The sequence below is a fragment of the Coturnix japonica genome, chromosome 3, assembly GCF_054131305.1.
Source record: "Coturnix japonica strain WE chromosome 3, WE-NBRP24, whole genome shotgun sequence".
In the NCBI taxonomy this organism is placed as follows: domain Eukaryota; kingdom Metazoa; phylum Chordata; class Aves; order Galliformes; family Phasianidae; genus Coturnix; species Coturnix japonica.
In genome coordinates this window covers 61,463,360-61,480,225 of record NC_140665.1, presented here as the reverse complement: position 1 = coordinate 61,480,225, position 16,866 = coordinate 61,463,360, and the positions used below count along the sequence as shown (strand labels likewise).

General features: G+C 38.1%; 1 protein-coding gene across 1 annotated transcript; it reads right to left on the bottom strand.

Annotated features, from left to right (window-relative positions):
* Positions 1 to 8,001: 8,001 nt before the first annotated feature.
* Positions 8,002 to 16,784, bottom strand: LOC146761431 (uncharacterized). Its single transcript, XM_085541813.1, has 3 exons — positions 15,075 to 16,784; positions 14,589 to 14,712; positions 8,002 to 14,251 (listed from the first exon to the last, which is right to left on the bottom strand). The coding sequence occupies exons 1-3, from the start codon at positions 15,282 to 15,284 to the stop codon at positions 14,046 to 14,048; spliced, it is 540 nt and encodes a 179-aa protein (XP_085397939.1). The 5' UTR covers positions 15,285 to 16,784; the 3' UTR covers positions 8,002 to 14,045.
* Positions 16,785 to 16,866: the final 82 nt, after the last annotated feature.

Here is a 16,866-nt window from a genome sequence, read left to right as displayed (position 1 = left end):
CCCCTGTATTCAGCTCTGATGAGGCCGCATCTTGTGTTCTGAGTCTGGTTTTTGGCCCTACACTGCAAGAAAGTTACTGAGGCCTTAGAGCGTGTTCAAAGAAGGGCAACAAAGCTGGTGAGGAGTCTGGAGCACAGGCCATATGAAGACAGGCTGAAGGAGCTGGGAATGTTCAGCCTGGAGAAGAGGAGGCTCAGGGGAGACCATATTGCTCTCTATAATTTCCTGAAGGGAGGTTGTGGTGAGCTGGGGGTTGGCCTCTTCTTTCATGTAACTGGTGATAGGACTAGAGGGAATTGCTTCAAGCAGCACCAGGGGAGGTTCAGGCCAAATGTTAGGGAATACTACTTCTCTGAAAGAGTGGTCAGGCAGTAGAATGGGCTGCCCAGGGAGGTGGTGGAGTCACTGACCCTGCAGGTGTACAAGGAACATTTGGACGTTGTGTTGAGAGACATGGTTTATGAGAACTATTGGTGATGGGTGAATGGTTCGACTGGATGATCTTGTAGGTCTTTTCCAACCTTGATGATTTTGTGATTCAGGACCCCTTCTGATAGACAGAAGCATTGTGTGTTAGTTCCATTATTCTCTTCTGTTGTTTTTGTTGTTGTTTGTTTGTTTGAATGTTTTGTTAAGGAATCCAGATTTCAGACACTCAGTTAACTACTACAGGACTTTTCCTGCTATGTCATAACCTAGAAGAGTATGCTTGTCAGAACAAGAAAGAAAAAATATGAAATTTAAATAAATAATTACTTGACTAAAAGAGGAAAAATAATAATAATTTTAGTCCTAATCCTGTGTGGAACTTGAGAGTATAAAACAGCTTTCTTTCAAGTTTCCTCACTATTAGTCTGTACAGAGAGACATTTCCTATACTCACTGATAAAAAAATGATGTATGAGATTGAAAGCTGACTATGATCATAAGCAAGCTAAGTTTAAAACTAAGGAAGCACAATCACTACTCGCAAAACAGACTGTCAGACTTCTCAGGGGAAAAAAATAAAAATGTCTTCAAGTCCTAAGAACTTATATACATAAAAAAAGAACAACAAAAACCACAGAGTCTTCTAGAAAAGAAACTCTGAGGAAGGATGTAATCCTTAAGATGCCCAAGCCGATTTGACAACCCTCCACAGAGTGAGAATAAAAATGATACTTCTTGACAGAGGGGCTAAATTATTATTTTTAATCTTGCCCAAGAAAGAAATGGAAAGAAAACCCTGTATTTTAAAGAAGTCTCTGTTGCATGGTGCAGAATAGTTCTGGGGTATTTAAACTGTAAAATGTTGGCTCACAGGGTTTTGAAGAAAATGGGAAGAACCATTGTACTTTCACCAATACTCTACTCTCAGCCAGTTTGAAAAATATTCCCCATGGAGACTAAGCTTTGATACCACAGGATTTCAGGACTTCAAGTCTTCTAGGACCCTTTTTTCTTTTTTTTTCCTCCACATCCTATATACTTGTAGAATCTTGTAGAACCCTTCCCCTTTGTGAATGAAGCACTGCTGATATTTAAGGCAGCATTTGGCTCAGCTGCAAGCTGATGTAAAAGTAACATACTTCAATGAAATCTAATCATATGATATTTACTAATGCATTATTAATGAGCAGCTGAATGGCTTCAATAATAATTCTTAGTATTTATCATCCCCTACAAGAGTAAAATGGACAGGTCTCCATTAATCTGTGTTATTATAAATAAGATACACAAAAGAGCTAAGTGGGCCTGTTATATCCCTCACAGAAAGCATTAACACACTGCAAGAAAATATGGCGTGATAAGGATTTGCCTTAAATTATATCATGTGAAGAACAAGTGCATGGAATAGACATAATACTGCCTTTCCCTAATGTCTTCTGATTGTTTCACTAAATTTATATTGCTTTGGTCACAGACTAGTCAGTCAGTGAGAAATCTTTTACATATCAGCCAGCTGTTTCTCCAAAGGATTTCATGTGTTTTACTAGGAAAACCACCCTTACTTTTAAACATATTTACCAAAGATGTGGCTAGATTTCAATGTGATTCAACATATAAACTCAGTTTACAGCATTATCATTATTATTATTAAATGGGTGTCAGTAGAGTAGAATAATCAAATTTCCCAATCTGACTATGACTTTGGACATCTGAGAGATAAAGAAAAAAAAAAAAAAAAAGAAAAAAAAAAAAAGAAAAAAAAGATATTTAGGCTATCTTAGGGAAAAGATCTTAAAACTTCACAGTTTATGGGAAGATTTCCAAAGGTGTCTAACACCTTTGAAGATCTGTCCCTAAAGAAGTAAAGAGGTAAATGAATAACTACTATTAATTTTCAAGGTTGGAAACTGAAGGAAAAAAGGGATTACACACACTCAAAGAATCACATTGCATCCAGAACTCATTTCTGAGTCATAAAACATCAAATCAGCTTGTTCTGCCCAATATTCATGTTTTCCAGTTTGATTAAATTAATAACAACTTAACATGTTACTCAGATTGAGTTAGATAAGTGGAATTTACCTCATAGTGGTACTCTGCAAGACGGAATCCTCTGAAGACTGAAAAAATGAAAAACAGTAGCTGTCAAAATTCTCCTATTTTATATCTCTGTCTAAAATGGATCTTCCGTGGATTTCTGCAATCTATTCAGATGTATCAGTATTGTTACACATAATAATTTAATTGCTTTGACCAGTCATCTTAATGTCTCTTTGCATCATTGGTAAGTCAAAGCTGAGCATCAGAGGTTATGGGAACCATAGCCACGGGGTGGATAAGCCTGAAGGGCCTGACTGCAGAGGCCTGGAGAGTGTCTTAGAAGTACTGAGAGAACTACTATTGGTTGAAAAGCCCTCAAGCATTTCAGTGTGCTTGAACAGACACTGAGCAGAGAGTTTCTATTTGCTGGAAATTTCCATACTGTTTGAAAATCAAGAAAGAGAATTTTCTACAACCTGGAAATCCTGCTGGTTGCTCTACTGTGGTTACTGACATAGAAAGTTACAAAATATGAGAAATTTTCACTTTGGAGTGGAAAGAATGGGTTGGTAGGCATGATCTGTAATGTAAAGTGTGTCAGTCCCTCACTGTTGCCAAGAACAGAAAGTAAATCTCTAAGCTCAGATTTTCAGCCTGAAAATAAATAAACACACAAATGAAACAACAAGGAGACTATTATCAATTTTGCTAGCAAAAGGTCAGTCTTCCAAATGAAAAGCACTGATACACCAAGGACAAACAAGCAGATTGCCTTGCAAACCATGTGGATTTCTATGGCAGTTTATTTGTGTATATCCTGGGGGATCTACAACACATTGAAAGAATTCATTTGATCCTTTTATCCTAAATAGATGTTTCTGTTGCTAGGTGATGTAATATCCTTGCAACCCTATGAACTCCAAGGACGATGACATTTGGTGACATTTCTGTTGTCAGTGGCAAGTTGCTGAAAAAGTGAAATGGAAATTTTAGTTGACTTTTGTTCTGAACAAAGTTTTCTCTTCAACACATTTGAACTAATTTGCTGTTTTTTAATATTAATTATTCTCCTAAGTGAATGTCTGTATTGTTTTACCTTTTTTTCCCCTCTCAAAATACATTAATGTCATCTTTAGAAAGATTCTGCATTTAGCTTTAATATGAAGTCTGTATTTAGTTGCATGTTGGAGGGAAAACAGGCTCTTGAGACACAGAAATAAAACTGGGAGGATTTATTCCATTCTTAACTACACATTGAGCCATCAACCGCAGTATGTCAGAAGTCCTGATTGTTTCTAACCATTTGTGCTGAGAGGGTGAGGAAGTGAAGGGAAGAAGACAGTGCTAGAGATGGAAAATTATAAATAGTAAATAAGTATTGACAAAAGAGTCCAATTAATTTTAAAATTATTTATTTACTGAATTGTAAAAAGGCATTCAGCAGTTTTGAGCCTATCACTTCACTGTTTACCAAAAATTTCTGAAGTGTTGATTATTAAATAAAATCACATCCTTCCTAAAAATGTGAATTAACCTTTTTTTTTTTTTTTTTTTTTTTTTTTTTTTTAACTCCAAATTCAAGGCTGTGGTAACCTCTACTACTTATGAGAGTCAGAAAAACTTCCTTCTTCATTAGCTGAACTGTAATTTTTACAATGATAGGCACATCTGGAAAATCATTATTAAAAAAACAGTATAGAATCATAGCATCATAAAATGATTTGGGTTGGAAGGGACCTTTAGGATCATGTAGTTCCAATCCCTTTCTATAGGCTGGGACACCTCCCTCTAGACCAAACTGCTCAAAGCCCCATCCAGCCTGGCCTTGAATGCTTCCAGGGAGGGGTCATCCATAACTTCACTAGGCAACCTGTTCCAGTGTCTCACCACCCTCACAGTAAAGAATTTCTTCCTAATATCTAGTCTAAATCTACCCACTTCCAGTTTAAAACAGTTTCCCCTTGTCCTACATGCCCTTCTAAGAAGTCCCTCCCCAGCTTTTTTGTATACACCCTTCAGGTACTGGGAGGCTGCTATAAGGTCCCCCTGAAGCCTCCTCTTCTCCAAGATGAAGAGCCCCTCTGTCTCATCCTGTCCTTGTAGGGGCGGTGCTTTAGCCCTCTGATCATCCTCATACTCTTGTACTGTAGATATAACCTGTTTTTTTGCAAAACAGATAAGACATGTAGAAGCTGGACAGAGGACTTTGACAAGACTATTCTATGTATGACAAGGTGCTTCTCTGGCAAGGAAACCATCTGTCTCATGAACAGATCATTAAAGCAGAACATTAAAAGACACATAATTCAGACAGGGAGACTGAAAATCTGCATAACTACATTATGCTATTGGAGATATCAAGACCAGTCTCACAGTATCACAAGTGGGCAGACTGTGAAGTGAAAACACTCAAATGAGACTGGTAAGTGGATCATGCCCCAGAGAGGATCCCACAGGAAAAGCTACAGACTTGTGAAAAAGCTTACAAGCAAGGAGATACCAACAGTTGTTGCCAATCTACCTGATCTAACAGTTACAGAAAGAAGAGAGGAAATGATTTTTTCATTAATACAGTTGTCCACTACATGGCTTTTGTGTGTGTGTGGAAAATGCAATGAAAGATATAGCTTGTGAAGAAAATTAATTTCCTATCATGCGCCTATCTGGCTATAGTAATCTAGTATGACTGAGAAAGTCTTTAATGATTTCTCTTTCTATAGACCTGAATGAAAAGATCTTGTTAGGAATATGAAAGGAAAATGTAATGGTGATAACGACAGATTTTATTTTACTTTTTTTTTTTTCCTAGTTATTAATTTAGTATTAAAAACTGAAGGAATATAAATTGATAACAAGAGCATCTTGTGCAATTCAAATACGAGGGAATGACAAGTTCAAAAGTGACATCAGAATTCCTTTATAGAAGTCTTTGACATTTTTGTACCCTGTTCTCAGACTGAGTTGTATGTAAGTGAAAAAGAGGAGGAAAACAAAATGTAAGAGTTGATGATATATGTACATTTTAATCTTCCAGAAGTTATGTCTTGTGTACTGTCTTTTACAGCTGGATATATGTAGAAGTGTACAACAACCATCACTGTGGAAGGAATACCTTAAATCACCTGATAAACTGATATTTCAAGACAACAAGGTTTAGCTGAACAAGTAATTGTGTGAGAAAACGTTATCTTTCATATTTTTTACTGGTCAAGAATATATCATTACTGATCAAAAGAGGGAACTCATTTCAACTTTTTATGCAGTGCAGTAAATAAACTATTTAATGAACACTGTATATTAAGCAATAGTCATGAAGTGAAAAACAGCCGCAAATGTTAAAATAATCTACATGCCAGATATATTATAAATACAGATTATAAACATTAAAATCACTGAGTCAGCCCTGGGTATGGGGCTTTGGTTGCTCTATGACCAGGGAGAAACTATTCCTAAGTGAAAAAACATCTGAATCTTACTAATATTTCTTTGTTGGTCTCTGTTATCTACTGTAGACTAGATAATTTCAGCACTGCTAACCTACTTACTTGAAAAGCTAACGTACCTGGATTGTTGTGCATCAGTACAAAAAAATAGAGAATTCTAGGAAGATTAGTCATACAGCTTCACACATCCTGAGATGAGAAGGATTACACTCGAGGCTGACTTTAGTAGCTCTTTACTTATGCGCCAAGATATTTCCTAGCACTGCCTGTGACAAAGCAGTTCTGGGTCTTATATGGATCCATTTGTCCTGCTCTGGGTAATGCTGTGTAATCATTGCACATAGGCATGGAAGTTTTGCTGTCACTGGATGTGCACACATGGATTTGCACATAAAAATATGACTTTTTGGAGGACAAAAAAACACATGTAGTCAGCAAGAGAAGTTAATATTATGTTCTGTTTAAATCTTTTTGAATACATGTATGCATGTAATGAGAGAAAAATATTTTCCAGTGTCTGGCTAAGGTTTTGATTTGGTTGAGTCAGGAACTCTCAAAAACAGGTGATCCATCTGCAGCAGAACAAGCACTACGAAACCAGCAGCAATAAGCAAAACTACACTGACACTTGAAGAATTTTATGCCTTTCATTTTATTTATGTACTATGTAAATACTAAGAAATATATCAGTAAAAGCCTTCATTTATTCCATCCCATATTTTCTGAAAACTGCAGCTCAACTTTTGCAGGAAAGTGATAACATTGATGCTATTTTCTTTAAGACTGTAATTTTTCAACAACTGTACATAGTTAAAAGAATTGCCCAACATAGAATTTGGAACGTAACTAGGACCTTAAAATTAGGCTTCAATATCTGAACAAAAGTAGTTATCCTGGAAGTTCTGAGAAACAGTACCTACTGTTAAACAAGTTTGATTAAGTGCTGTTTTATAATCAATAATAATTCTTAGTGTTTATTTAGTTGTCAGTGAATCAGGTTCATCCTTGACATACCTTCAGTGAAGTCATAATATTAACAGAAATTTGAATTTAAATGCTCCACTGATTTCACCCTATTTAGAGAAAGGTTTTTATTCTATAATATGCCAAGAATTTGCCAGCAGGTTGGGGTGGGGGGGAATGCCAGAGCTTTCAGCTTCTGTCAAGGTTGTCTTTGTAATTCATAACCACACACAGCTTTGGGAATTAGAGTGCTACTTGCCATTTGGAGACTGCTGCCCATCTTTGCAGCCAAGGCAAGCTAGGATCCCCTCTGGCATCTCTTCACCGCTTCATGCTCACTTTGCAGTGGGAAGTCTTTTATGACTCTTGAAAATACAACAAATGTTTCAGCCATGAGGGCAGACAACCTCTTTTGCTCAAACTTCCTTCTGCTGACTATCATCTGTAGTCTCTGCTTTCAGAAAACACCATATTCCATTTGAACCTTATGATAACAAAAAGTTTATCAGGCATTGATCTTGGTTTGCAAACATAAGTTATTGTGCTGTGGTGTGACGATTCTCTACTTTTAGTAGAATTTTTCTCATCTCTATCATTTTCTTTCTAAGGGAATCATAGGATGATAGTGTTCCAGAGGATGACCTAGCACGTTAAATATTTTCAAGATGAGAGGAAATGCCTTGCTATATTTTCAGGAAAATAACACAAATCAATTGGCACTTCCCATACTACCTTCTTATAATCTGCAGCCAGAATGTCATTTATATGTATGTGTATGCACACATATTTTTTGTAAATGGGGGTAATTGTTGCGGTTCTACAGTTTCTGCATGTTTTGATATCCAGTGAAACACCTAAAAGCATATTTTAAGCTGCTAGAAGTGAGTTTCTGAAGAAAATGGCCATTGAAATTTTATCACTGCTTTAGAATATATATACATATTTAAACATTCTGAACATTCAGCAAGATCAAGGAAGATTATTATGAATGAAGATCAGTGCAATTTACATTGCATAACAGAAAAAGTTAAAAATATTGAGAGACAGCAATTCACTCCTCCTTCACCTCTTATTTTAGAAGGGAGCCTGGAGGAATTCAAGGTGTTAGCCAAATGAAAAGAGAAGAGAAAAAGTTCGGTAATTCTGAGTAACACTGACAATACGTTAAGTCAGTGTTCATTGTTTTGAGTTTTGTTTAAGGTATTCAGAGCGTAGTTTCCTATAAGCAGTACAGAAAAGCATTATTACCTTTCACCCCCAACATGATTTCCTCTACAGAATTTAAACTCCTAAGCTTGAAGTAGTGCTTAATGGATGACACACATTAAACAAATGTTCCTAGAACTGTAAAAATATTTATAGATAGAAAAAAATGCAGTGGAATATTATTACTATGGATGCTCCTATCCAGAGACAAATTCCTAGTGAACTTCTGAAGTATTGCTCACATATCTCTTGGAAATAAATGATGTAAGCAAACATCTAACTTTTCTTCAGTCATCTCTTAATGATATTATGGCAAGTCAATATCAATTATTTTCTAATTTATTAGGTTTCTGCTGGCTAGGTTCCATACCTTACAAACACAATAATGGACTGATACAACAAATACCACTAAATTTAATACCAGAAACTACTAGGACAAGGAATGAAATGGAGGAAGATATTTTCATTATTTTTTCCATTTTGGTAACATAATATTCTGGCTAACTGAATTAAGTTCAATTACTCTAAAGTGACTGAACTGAACAGTGGCTACACTTTTTGGCAGCAGGAAACACTTGGATAGACTAGTAAGGAAAATGATTGTCCCTTCTACTGAAAACATGGGAGAAAGCCCAAATTCTCCTTGCCTGGAAAGTCACTCACCAGGTGCTTGGGAATTTATCTCAGTACATAACTGTGCCTTTTTGGCTTTCTGAAACCAAGCAGAGTCTAAGTACCACCTTCAATTTAAGATGTATTGGCCAGGTCGCAAACAGAGCTTGACTTTACCAACCAGATTTCCCCAAATGAATTAATTTGATAACTACAAGATTCTTGAGGGTCAAAAAGCAAACAAACAATAACACACACAAAAATGAACATAATTTCTTGACCACAGACAATCTGAGTGACTGTTCATCACATGAGACTGATAGATTTTGTATAGGATTTTTATCATAATTATTGTTTACTTAGCATGTCAGCACACATGACACACTAGTTCAGGAACTAGTAAAAATTATTTTGGGTTAAGCCCTGCCAAGAGATTGACATTAACCAGATTTCATTGTTTTTGTCAAGATGTTTTATTTGTTCCTTTTCTAGCTTCATGGCCTACTTTGGATCTCCATTCCAGCATCTCAAGCTCATTTTCTGAGCTTGTGAACCTACACCTCACATCCCACAGCTCTTGTTTTGCTGCCCTAATTTTTGTCTCAGTTCTAAAATTTTATTTAATTCCAACAATTTGGCTTCTCTCTCATCTTTTCGTATCAACCTAAATATATATTGGAAGCAGCAGGGAAAATTCTTCTGCTCTAACTGCTGCCCTGTGCATGAAAGCAAACAATCTCCATGGCACTTCAGTCACTATTTTCCTAAGGCACTTTCATGAGAAAGATAGGCTCATATCTTGATGACTTTGAAGACTCCCTTGTCTCCAAGAAATGTGATACCAGTCACAGAGGCTGATTTTGACTTTGTGTACTCTGAAACATTAAGGACATCACAAAATCTCTACCACACAAGCTGTTTGCATGAAGTTATGTTACCTCAAGTTACTATACCATAAAAATGTTACAGTAGATGTCAGGTTGCAGTGTAATCCTGCGGACTTACCAGCCACTTTCTAGTAAAAAAGAAAAAAATAATAAGAATAAAAACATACTTTCCCCTTTTCTGTCTGAAAAAAACATGCCCATTTCAAATTCAGGTTGCAGAAAATGTCTCAGTGCCTTTAATGCTTTTGTTGGTGTGTCCAAGTTTCTGACTTTCTGCGATTTCCATTCTTTTATAGCTTCCTTTTGGTAAAAGTCCATTCTCCAGATCTCTGAAAGTAATACAGTACTATATTTTACTTCCAGGGGATTTATTATGTTTTCATCTATGATTATAAATTTATGTTATCTTAGGGATACATGTCATTCATTGTCTGTTTTGTTGTTGTTGTTTTTTTTAACCTTGTATTTGGAAGAGACCTTTAAAGGTCCAACTCCCCTGCAATAAACAGGGCCACCGACAGCTAGATCAGTGAGTTCAGAGCCTGGTCCAGACTGTAAAAAGCCTTTCCCTCTGAAAACATTTCCCCATGTCCTAGCACTACAGAGCCTGCTAAAGAGTCTTTTCATATCAACTACAATATTTGGGCTGTCCTTTGAAGTTTCTAGGGTTTGAAATTTTATTAACATTTGTAAGTTCTTGAGTTCATGTATTTTTGTGTTTTGTATTTGTAATTTCTGTTGAGATGTCTTTTAAAAAGAGATACAGCTTTTACCTTTTCAATAAATGAGGCACAGCATCACTGATGGTCATTAAAGAAATATGGCAGGCTTCTTTATATTTTCTTTTACATTAAAGATTGTGATGTATTACAAATGTTTCTATTTTTCTTTCCTTACTCTTCATGAAGAGTTGTTTCCTTTTATCCTGACAATACAATTGATTATTTTTGTTTTTTTTTCCTGGGTCATTAATAATATAATTATGAAATATGCTATTACAGAGGAATGTGGGAAATGATAAATACAAGAACAGTATTTATTTGGAAAACCTCCAAACTTAACCTTAGGCTATGTAATGTATATCAGTTAGTTAGGCTGCGAGTGAAAGCACAGAAGGCACACTTGATTGCACGATATATTATCTTTTTCCTTCCTAATTTACAGATCTGGTGTTGGCAGAAACAGAACGTGGTCTTTAATGCTGCTTAATTTTGCCTTTCTGGTTTTTCCATTTCTAATATTTAATCTCCTTTTGATCCCTTTTTTTCCCCCCCTTTTTCTTTTCTTTTTTTTTTCTTTTCTTTTTTTTTTTTTTCTTTTTTCTTCCAAGTGTTTGCGTTTAGATGCATGTTGCAGAACCAATGAGAATTTTAAGTACCTTTGCTTGACCAATTTTTATTGGATTTCTCAAACACCATTTGCATATGGAATGGAAACTTAAAGTGATTTTATAGAGCAAAGATATTGAACTTTCAAAATAAAGATTTACTAAAGCATAGTCGAGATTTAATGTGGTAATAAACTTCACAAAATAATATAGGATAGAACACATGATCAAGACCAATTTTTCATATATTAAATGCCACATTGCACTTATTTCTAAATTGAAACATCCAAGAGCCACATTTCATATTCTAATGTGACAGTGTTTCTTCATTTCTGAGCATAAAGATCTTTACTGCAAATTAAAAAAAAAATAATAAAAAATAGATATAATAAACGACAAACAGTCAAAAAGAAGAAAAGTTTGTATTTTCTACCTGTTCAGCCACAACCTGTTAACCTCACTTTAACTATCTGAAATGGAGTTTACATATCAGCTGAGTGCTTCTTTCGTGAGGAAGAGAAGGCAATATAATTGTGAAAGAACGGCACTATTCCCTTTTTAAAATATAGATTTACCAAGAATGCTGACAGACATCTTGCCTCAGGACAATCAAATGCTGCTGTACAACACATTGATAATATCTTCAAAGGCATCATTTAAACCCCATTAGGACAGGGAATCAGGATACTGCTAACTGGTGTTGCATTCTAAGCAAATCGCCATTCTAATTATGTTATCTATTAAAATTGTCAGTGTTAATTCACGTCCAAAGCAATTACTGTAAAAGTTGCAGTCCAATCATATCAAGTTATTTATAGTATGCAGACTGCAGGTTCTTTTGCCCATTCAAACTAAGACTAAATTCATCTAACAGTAAGCTACCTAGAAACATTTCATCATAAACTATACTTGCCTACATCTTGCCTGCATTTTACTTCATTGTTTAGAGAACACATTGGGTTTCCATTTGTGCTTGACATCTTGTGGAGATTATACAGCACAAAAATGCTTCAAGACCATTTGTTCATAATGAAAGCAATTTGTTACTAGCTGAAGCAAAGTGTCTTCTGTCCCTCTGCCAGAATGTTTTGTCTATTGTCTGTTTGTTGAGCTCAGACAGAATAAAAACACTAGGAGATATACTTAAAACAACAGCATTACTAGCAGGACACACATCATTGTTCTGAAACAATAGGCGTGAGCATGTTCTTCATCATCACAGTTTTATCTACTATAGAAACTCACTGACACAGTGGAGGTTCAGCATTTCTTAACTGCCTTTTTAATTCAGTCCACTTTATCCCCAGGGCTGATGCACTGATTCCTTTCATTCCTCCCTCCTCCCCATCTCAAAAGAGCTGCATTTATGAGATACATTTTTAAACACCTGCTTCTTTTGTTACGTTCATATATTCTTATATAACTTTTTTTTTTTTTTTCTTTAAGAATTTAATAAGCACTTTGAGGCAAGCATTAGGAATACTTAAGGAAAATACAGATATCCTTGTTATAAAGTCCTTTTAAAAACAGGAAGGACAAAAAGGCTAAAAAAAAAGGGGGGGTGGGGGGGGGAAGTAATAACCTAAGAAAGAGGTAGGTGGGTCATGAAAAATACAGATAACAAAAAGGTTCTCAGCTAATCCAGTTACCACCAGCAGTCTTATAAGAGCAATTTCACAGGCCTTTGTCTGGAGAAAGGCAGCTCTTCACAGTAGCAGCCAATGAAATAACAGGAGTTGTGGACACACGAATATAGAAATATTTAGAGAACACATGATTTGCCTATTGCAGCCCTCGTTCACTTTGTAGTCTTTTGAGTGCTCCGAAACAGTTACATAAAACAATAAATACTCAGAAATATAGTGATGTGAAGCAGTATTTATGAGGGGGCTCAGGCTGAAAAAAATTAAAAAAGAACTGACTCTCTTTGAAATAATAAGTAGTGGAAAAAGTGACTTAAAGTAAACAGATAAACCAAACAAAACTTTATGTATTATTCAAAAATTAAAGCATAAAGTAGTATACTATGTAGGACACTCCGAAAGTAATGCCTCCTTTCTATGTTCATAGAAATGATAACAGATAGAAACAGCACAGTGCTGAAATGCACCACCCGTCAGCTCACAGTGTTAACATCCATTGTCTCATACATATATTTACAAAATAAATGTGTACAACACAATTTTTCAGTACCTGCTGACCGATACCCAGCCAAACCCTGACTAATAGTGAGTAAAAGGTTATAAAATTGCCTTATTAAATCACCTTATTTTTAATCATGAAATACTTATAACTAAACAGAGAGAAAAAGTCTTGTTTTCCTTTATGCATTATATCTTAATGCATCTTATTATTAATTCTTCTTTTTCAGCTGTTGCTTCATCAAATATCTACACACTTATCTTGCATTTCCATGACCTTTTTCAACAACCCCTTTAAGAAAGCAGAAAACATTAAGGTGCTACTGCACTGAAGAGACCTTCAGAACGTGACAGTTCAACTCCTTACAGCTGTGGAAGAATAAGGCAGAAAAAGCAGAGAATTATAAGCAGAGTTGCAAATGGTTTCCAGAAAACTTCATTGAGTGGTTCCTCTTCAATTCAGGAAAGAAAGTACTGAGGAGGAATACAAGGGAACCTGCTGACATTCTTTGCAGCATGGAGAAAGAAGCAATAATTACATTGTGAAAATCACTGCTTGGCAATGCAGAGAACAAACAAGATAACAAACAGCCGATCCAGGTGCAGCGGTTGCTGTGTGCACTTGGTCTGCAAGGAGCACCACGATGAAGGTGGGCATGATTCACTGCCACTGTTCCAGATGTTTCTCTTTCCCTTCCAAGTGAAGGATAAGAAAATGACCTGAGTCCTGACATTGCTAAGTCTTCCTGAGGATGTTCTCCTTCATGTTCTGAAAGACCTTCCCACTGAGGACATCCTCTTGCTCAGAGCAGTGCACTCCCACCCTATATACCTCGTGGATTATCATGCTAGTGTTTGGGCATGCAGACATTCTGAAGACTTAAGGCCTTCTCCAAAAATTCTGAAGGTGTTCAAAAGATAATAACTGAGGTTGACTCGACAGGGAGGACCATGCTCTGGCTTCTGTTGATAGATAGCCCCAAGGATTTGGTCCTTCCTAAGAGGTATCGCAAACAAGGTTTTGCCATGTACTTGTACAGAGCAGCTTCCTTGGTTGGTGAAATCTTCTGATACCTAACACCAGTGGCAGAAATCCCAGAATGCCTTCTTCTGGACCTCTTCTTGGTGCCTTCTCAACCACTTTCTGGCTCCCCAGACTTTCTGCAAGGCCGCTCTTCAGAGGAAGGCCACTTGCGTCGGCTTCTGGCGGAAAGAAAACAAGATATGATTGAAGAGAATCACATTGGAGGAAGGTGTCAGCACAGTCAGCCACAAGCTTCAGATTTTCAAACACTGTTTCTTACATTTGCCCTTCTGCAGCTCAAATGTGCCATTTCTACACTTAACACAGACGTGCAATAAATTTACCGCTCTCCTGAAAAACAGCATCACTACTCTGACAGCCAAAACACAAACTAATATTTCACTTATCAAGACTCTTCCCTGCACCCTCCAGTGAATGGTCACTTGATGTCTTGTACCCACTCAGAAGTAATATTTAAAATTAACCCTTTCATGCCTCAAGCCATAAGAAGCTCACTTTTGCTTGGTGGTATGGTCACTCTGTTCCCACCGTGTTCCTTCAATAGAAGAAAAGCACAGTGGGCTTTCTGACAGCTACCTGGCTGATTCTCCCAATAGCAGGAAATCTCACTGCTCTTCTTCTGAAGAGAGAAAGAAAGGAAGGGTCATGGAAACAGGCACGCAAGGTTTGCAAAGAGATGCAGAGCTCCATGTTGTGCCAGAGATGGGACTCTCAGAGTGCAACCCCCCCATCCAGTCGGCAGACTCGTTCACTCCCCAGAGCCACTTCACAATGGCAGAAGGGACATCTGGAAGCAAAAGGAAACCACGCAGGAAAATATGAGCACAGCCTGAAACATCTCCATGCCATTAGCCCAGGCAGTTAGCAGCGAGCTGACTGGTTATGAAGGTAACATCACCAGTAGGTCTCCCCCTGCTCCACCCCTTTCTCTTCAAAGAGAGGAAAAGGAAGAAAAGCCACGCAAAAGAAACCCAACCGTACCTTAGTACAGGTAGAGTAGAAATAGAAGTAGCAGTCGTTTCCTTGATGAGACATGGGGAAATTCTTAGAGCAAGTTGGGGTTCGCTCCAAAGGAATTCCCCGCTCTTGGAGACGGCTGCACTCTTGGACTCCTTGGATCCACAAAATGTCCTCTCGGACAGGAGCCCTACTGAAAATATCAACAAGAGAAGAATAATGAGGAATAAGCATTTTCCCAGCTTTCTTTCTGTGCAATTTAGACTCTAGAGAGGTGCTATGTCCTAGAAGCAGCTGTTTGCAAGGACTGTGCCCACTCTAGATCCAACTTGTTTCTAGCTCCCACGACTTCCCCCGGCAAGCACTGTCCTCCATCTCATCAACAGTTATATCCATTGAAGCACACATTTTCTGTTCCGGACACGACAAAGACCCCCTTCATCATCTACTCTTGATGCAGCTGCAATGGATGCACTGGTATGACTCACTACAGTTCTGGCTTACCAGGCACAGCTGCAGTCCTTTTCCTTTCCAGCTAACACAGCAGCCTAATGGCTGAGCAACACAGTCTGCGAGATCGGGCAGTACCCGTCAGCTACCACCACTATCACTGTCAGCCAGCACAAAGGCTGACACAGGGTGTCCACACCCCTGCACAGCACTCACTGGTGGCAGCCACGGCCCTAAGCACCATGCTTGTGATATCACCAGGCAGCCCATGTCCCGAGCTGAGCACCCAGCTCTCCACCATGACTTCAGCAGGGTTTTGTGTAACACATAGGCAGCCTGGTCAAGCATTAGCTATGGTAGTTGGTAGCCCTGTCTGCAGCAGGGGGATTGGAGCATGAAGTACCTTAAGGCCCCTTACAACCCAAGCCATTCTATGATTCTGAAATAAATTTATGAGGGAGATCCCATAAATATATGGAGTATTCAAACATATTCTGTATCAGCATAAATACTGGTGGCTATTACAGACTGGTGAAGATGCATCAGTGATAAAACACTTGCTGGAAACTTCCAAGATGTGCCAGCATTGAAACTGCTCTTTCCTTCTTTTACTCTTATAAAATTTTCTTTGAAACACCATTAGGCATTATGTCACGGGGTTATTCCTAGATGTAAGTCCGTGACAGGGTGGCACAGACTCCGGGAGAAGAAAAAAAAAACGAGATACAAATGACCGAAGGGGGAAAAAAAAAAAAAAAGGAAGGAGCTTCTGCCGCACGACCCGGCCGGCGCCGGGCCTCGCGCTACGGAGGGCCTGGGGCGGGGGGGAAGGGAAGAGCCAGCAGATAGTTCTGACAAGGAGAAAACACAACGGGAACGATCGGAGGAGGAACAGGAATTGAATAAATGTAACCAAACCAAACAAATCGAGAGAGACGAGAGAACCCAAAGTACGAGTCAAACTACGATAGTGTGAAGGCAGCAAGTGCTGCTCTCAGCCACGAGCTGAGACGGCGCAAGGCAGAGAGCGGCCGGGGGCCGGTCCGGAGCTCCAGCCCACTTCCTCTTCGCTCCAAGTGCTTCGAGGATGCCGAGCCGCCCCTCCGGGATCCCGAAATGCCCAAAATGACTGTAACACGGAACCGGAACGTGAGCTCTTCATCTCCCGCTGTTCTGCGTGTTCTGATGTGGAATACCTACAACAGAAAGCACAAAACCACAACAAATTATCCGGCTAAGAGATTAGAAAATCTTTCAACCTGAGACAGTTTGGTCTGTCTTGCAAACAACATTTCCTGTCTCACAGAAGACCCATTTCTGGTGTGGTGTCTATGCAAGGTCAGAAACACTCCAAACTATTTAGCTC

What these genes read in the sequence shown, in the direction of transcription:
- LOC146761431 (XM_085541813.1), bottom strand. Translation starts at nt 15,284, where the DNA reads ATGCTTATTCCTCATTATTCTTCTCTTGTTGATATTTTCAGTAGGGCT. An exon ending in TCTACTCTACCTGTACTAAG is followed by an intron (nt 14,713 to 15,074) that starts GTACGGTTGGGT and finishes TTCTCTCTTCAG; the next exon opens with AAGAAGAGCAGTGAGATTTC. An exon ending in GACCATACCACCAAGCAAAA is followed by an intron (nt 14,252 to 14,588) that starts GTGAGCTTCTTA and finishes TCTTTCCGCCAG; the next exon opens with AAGCCGACGCAAGTGGCCTT.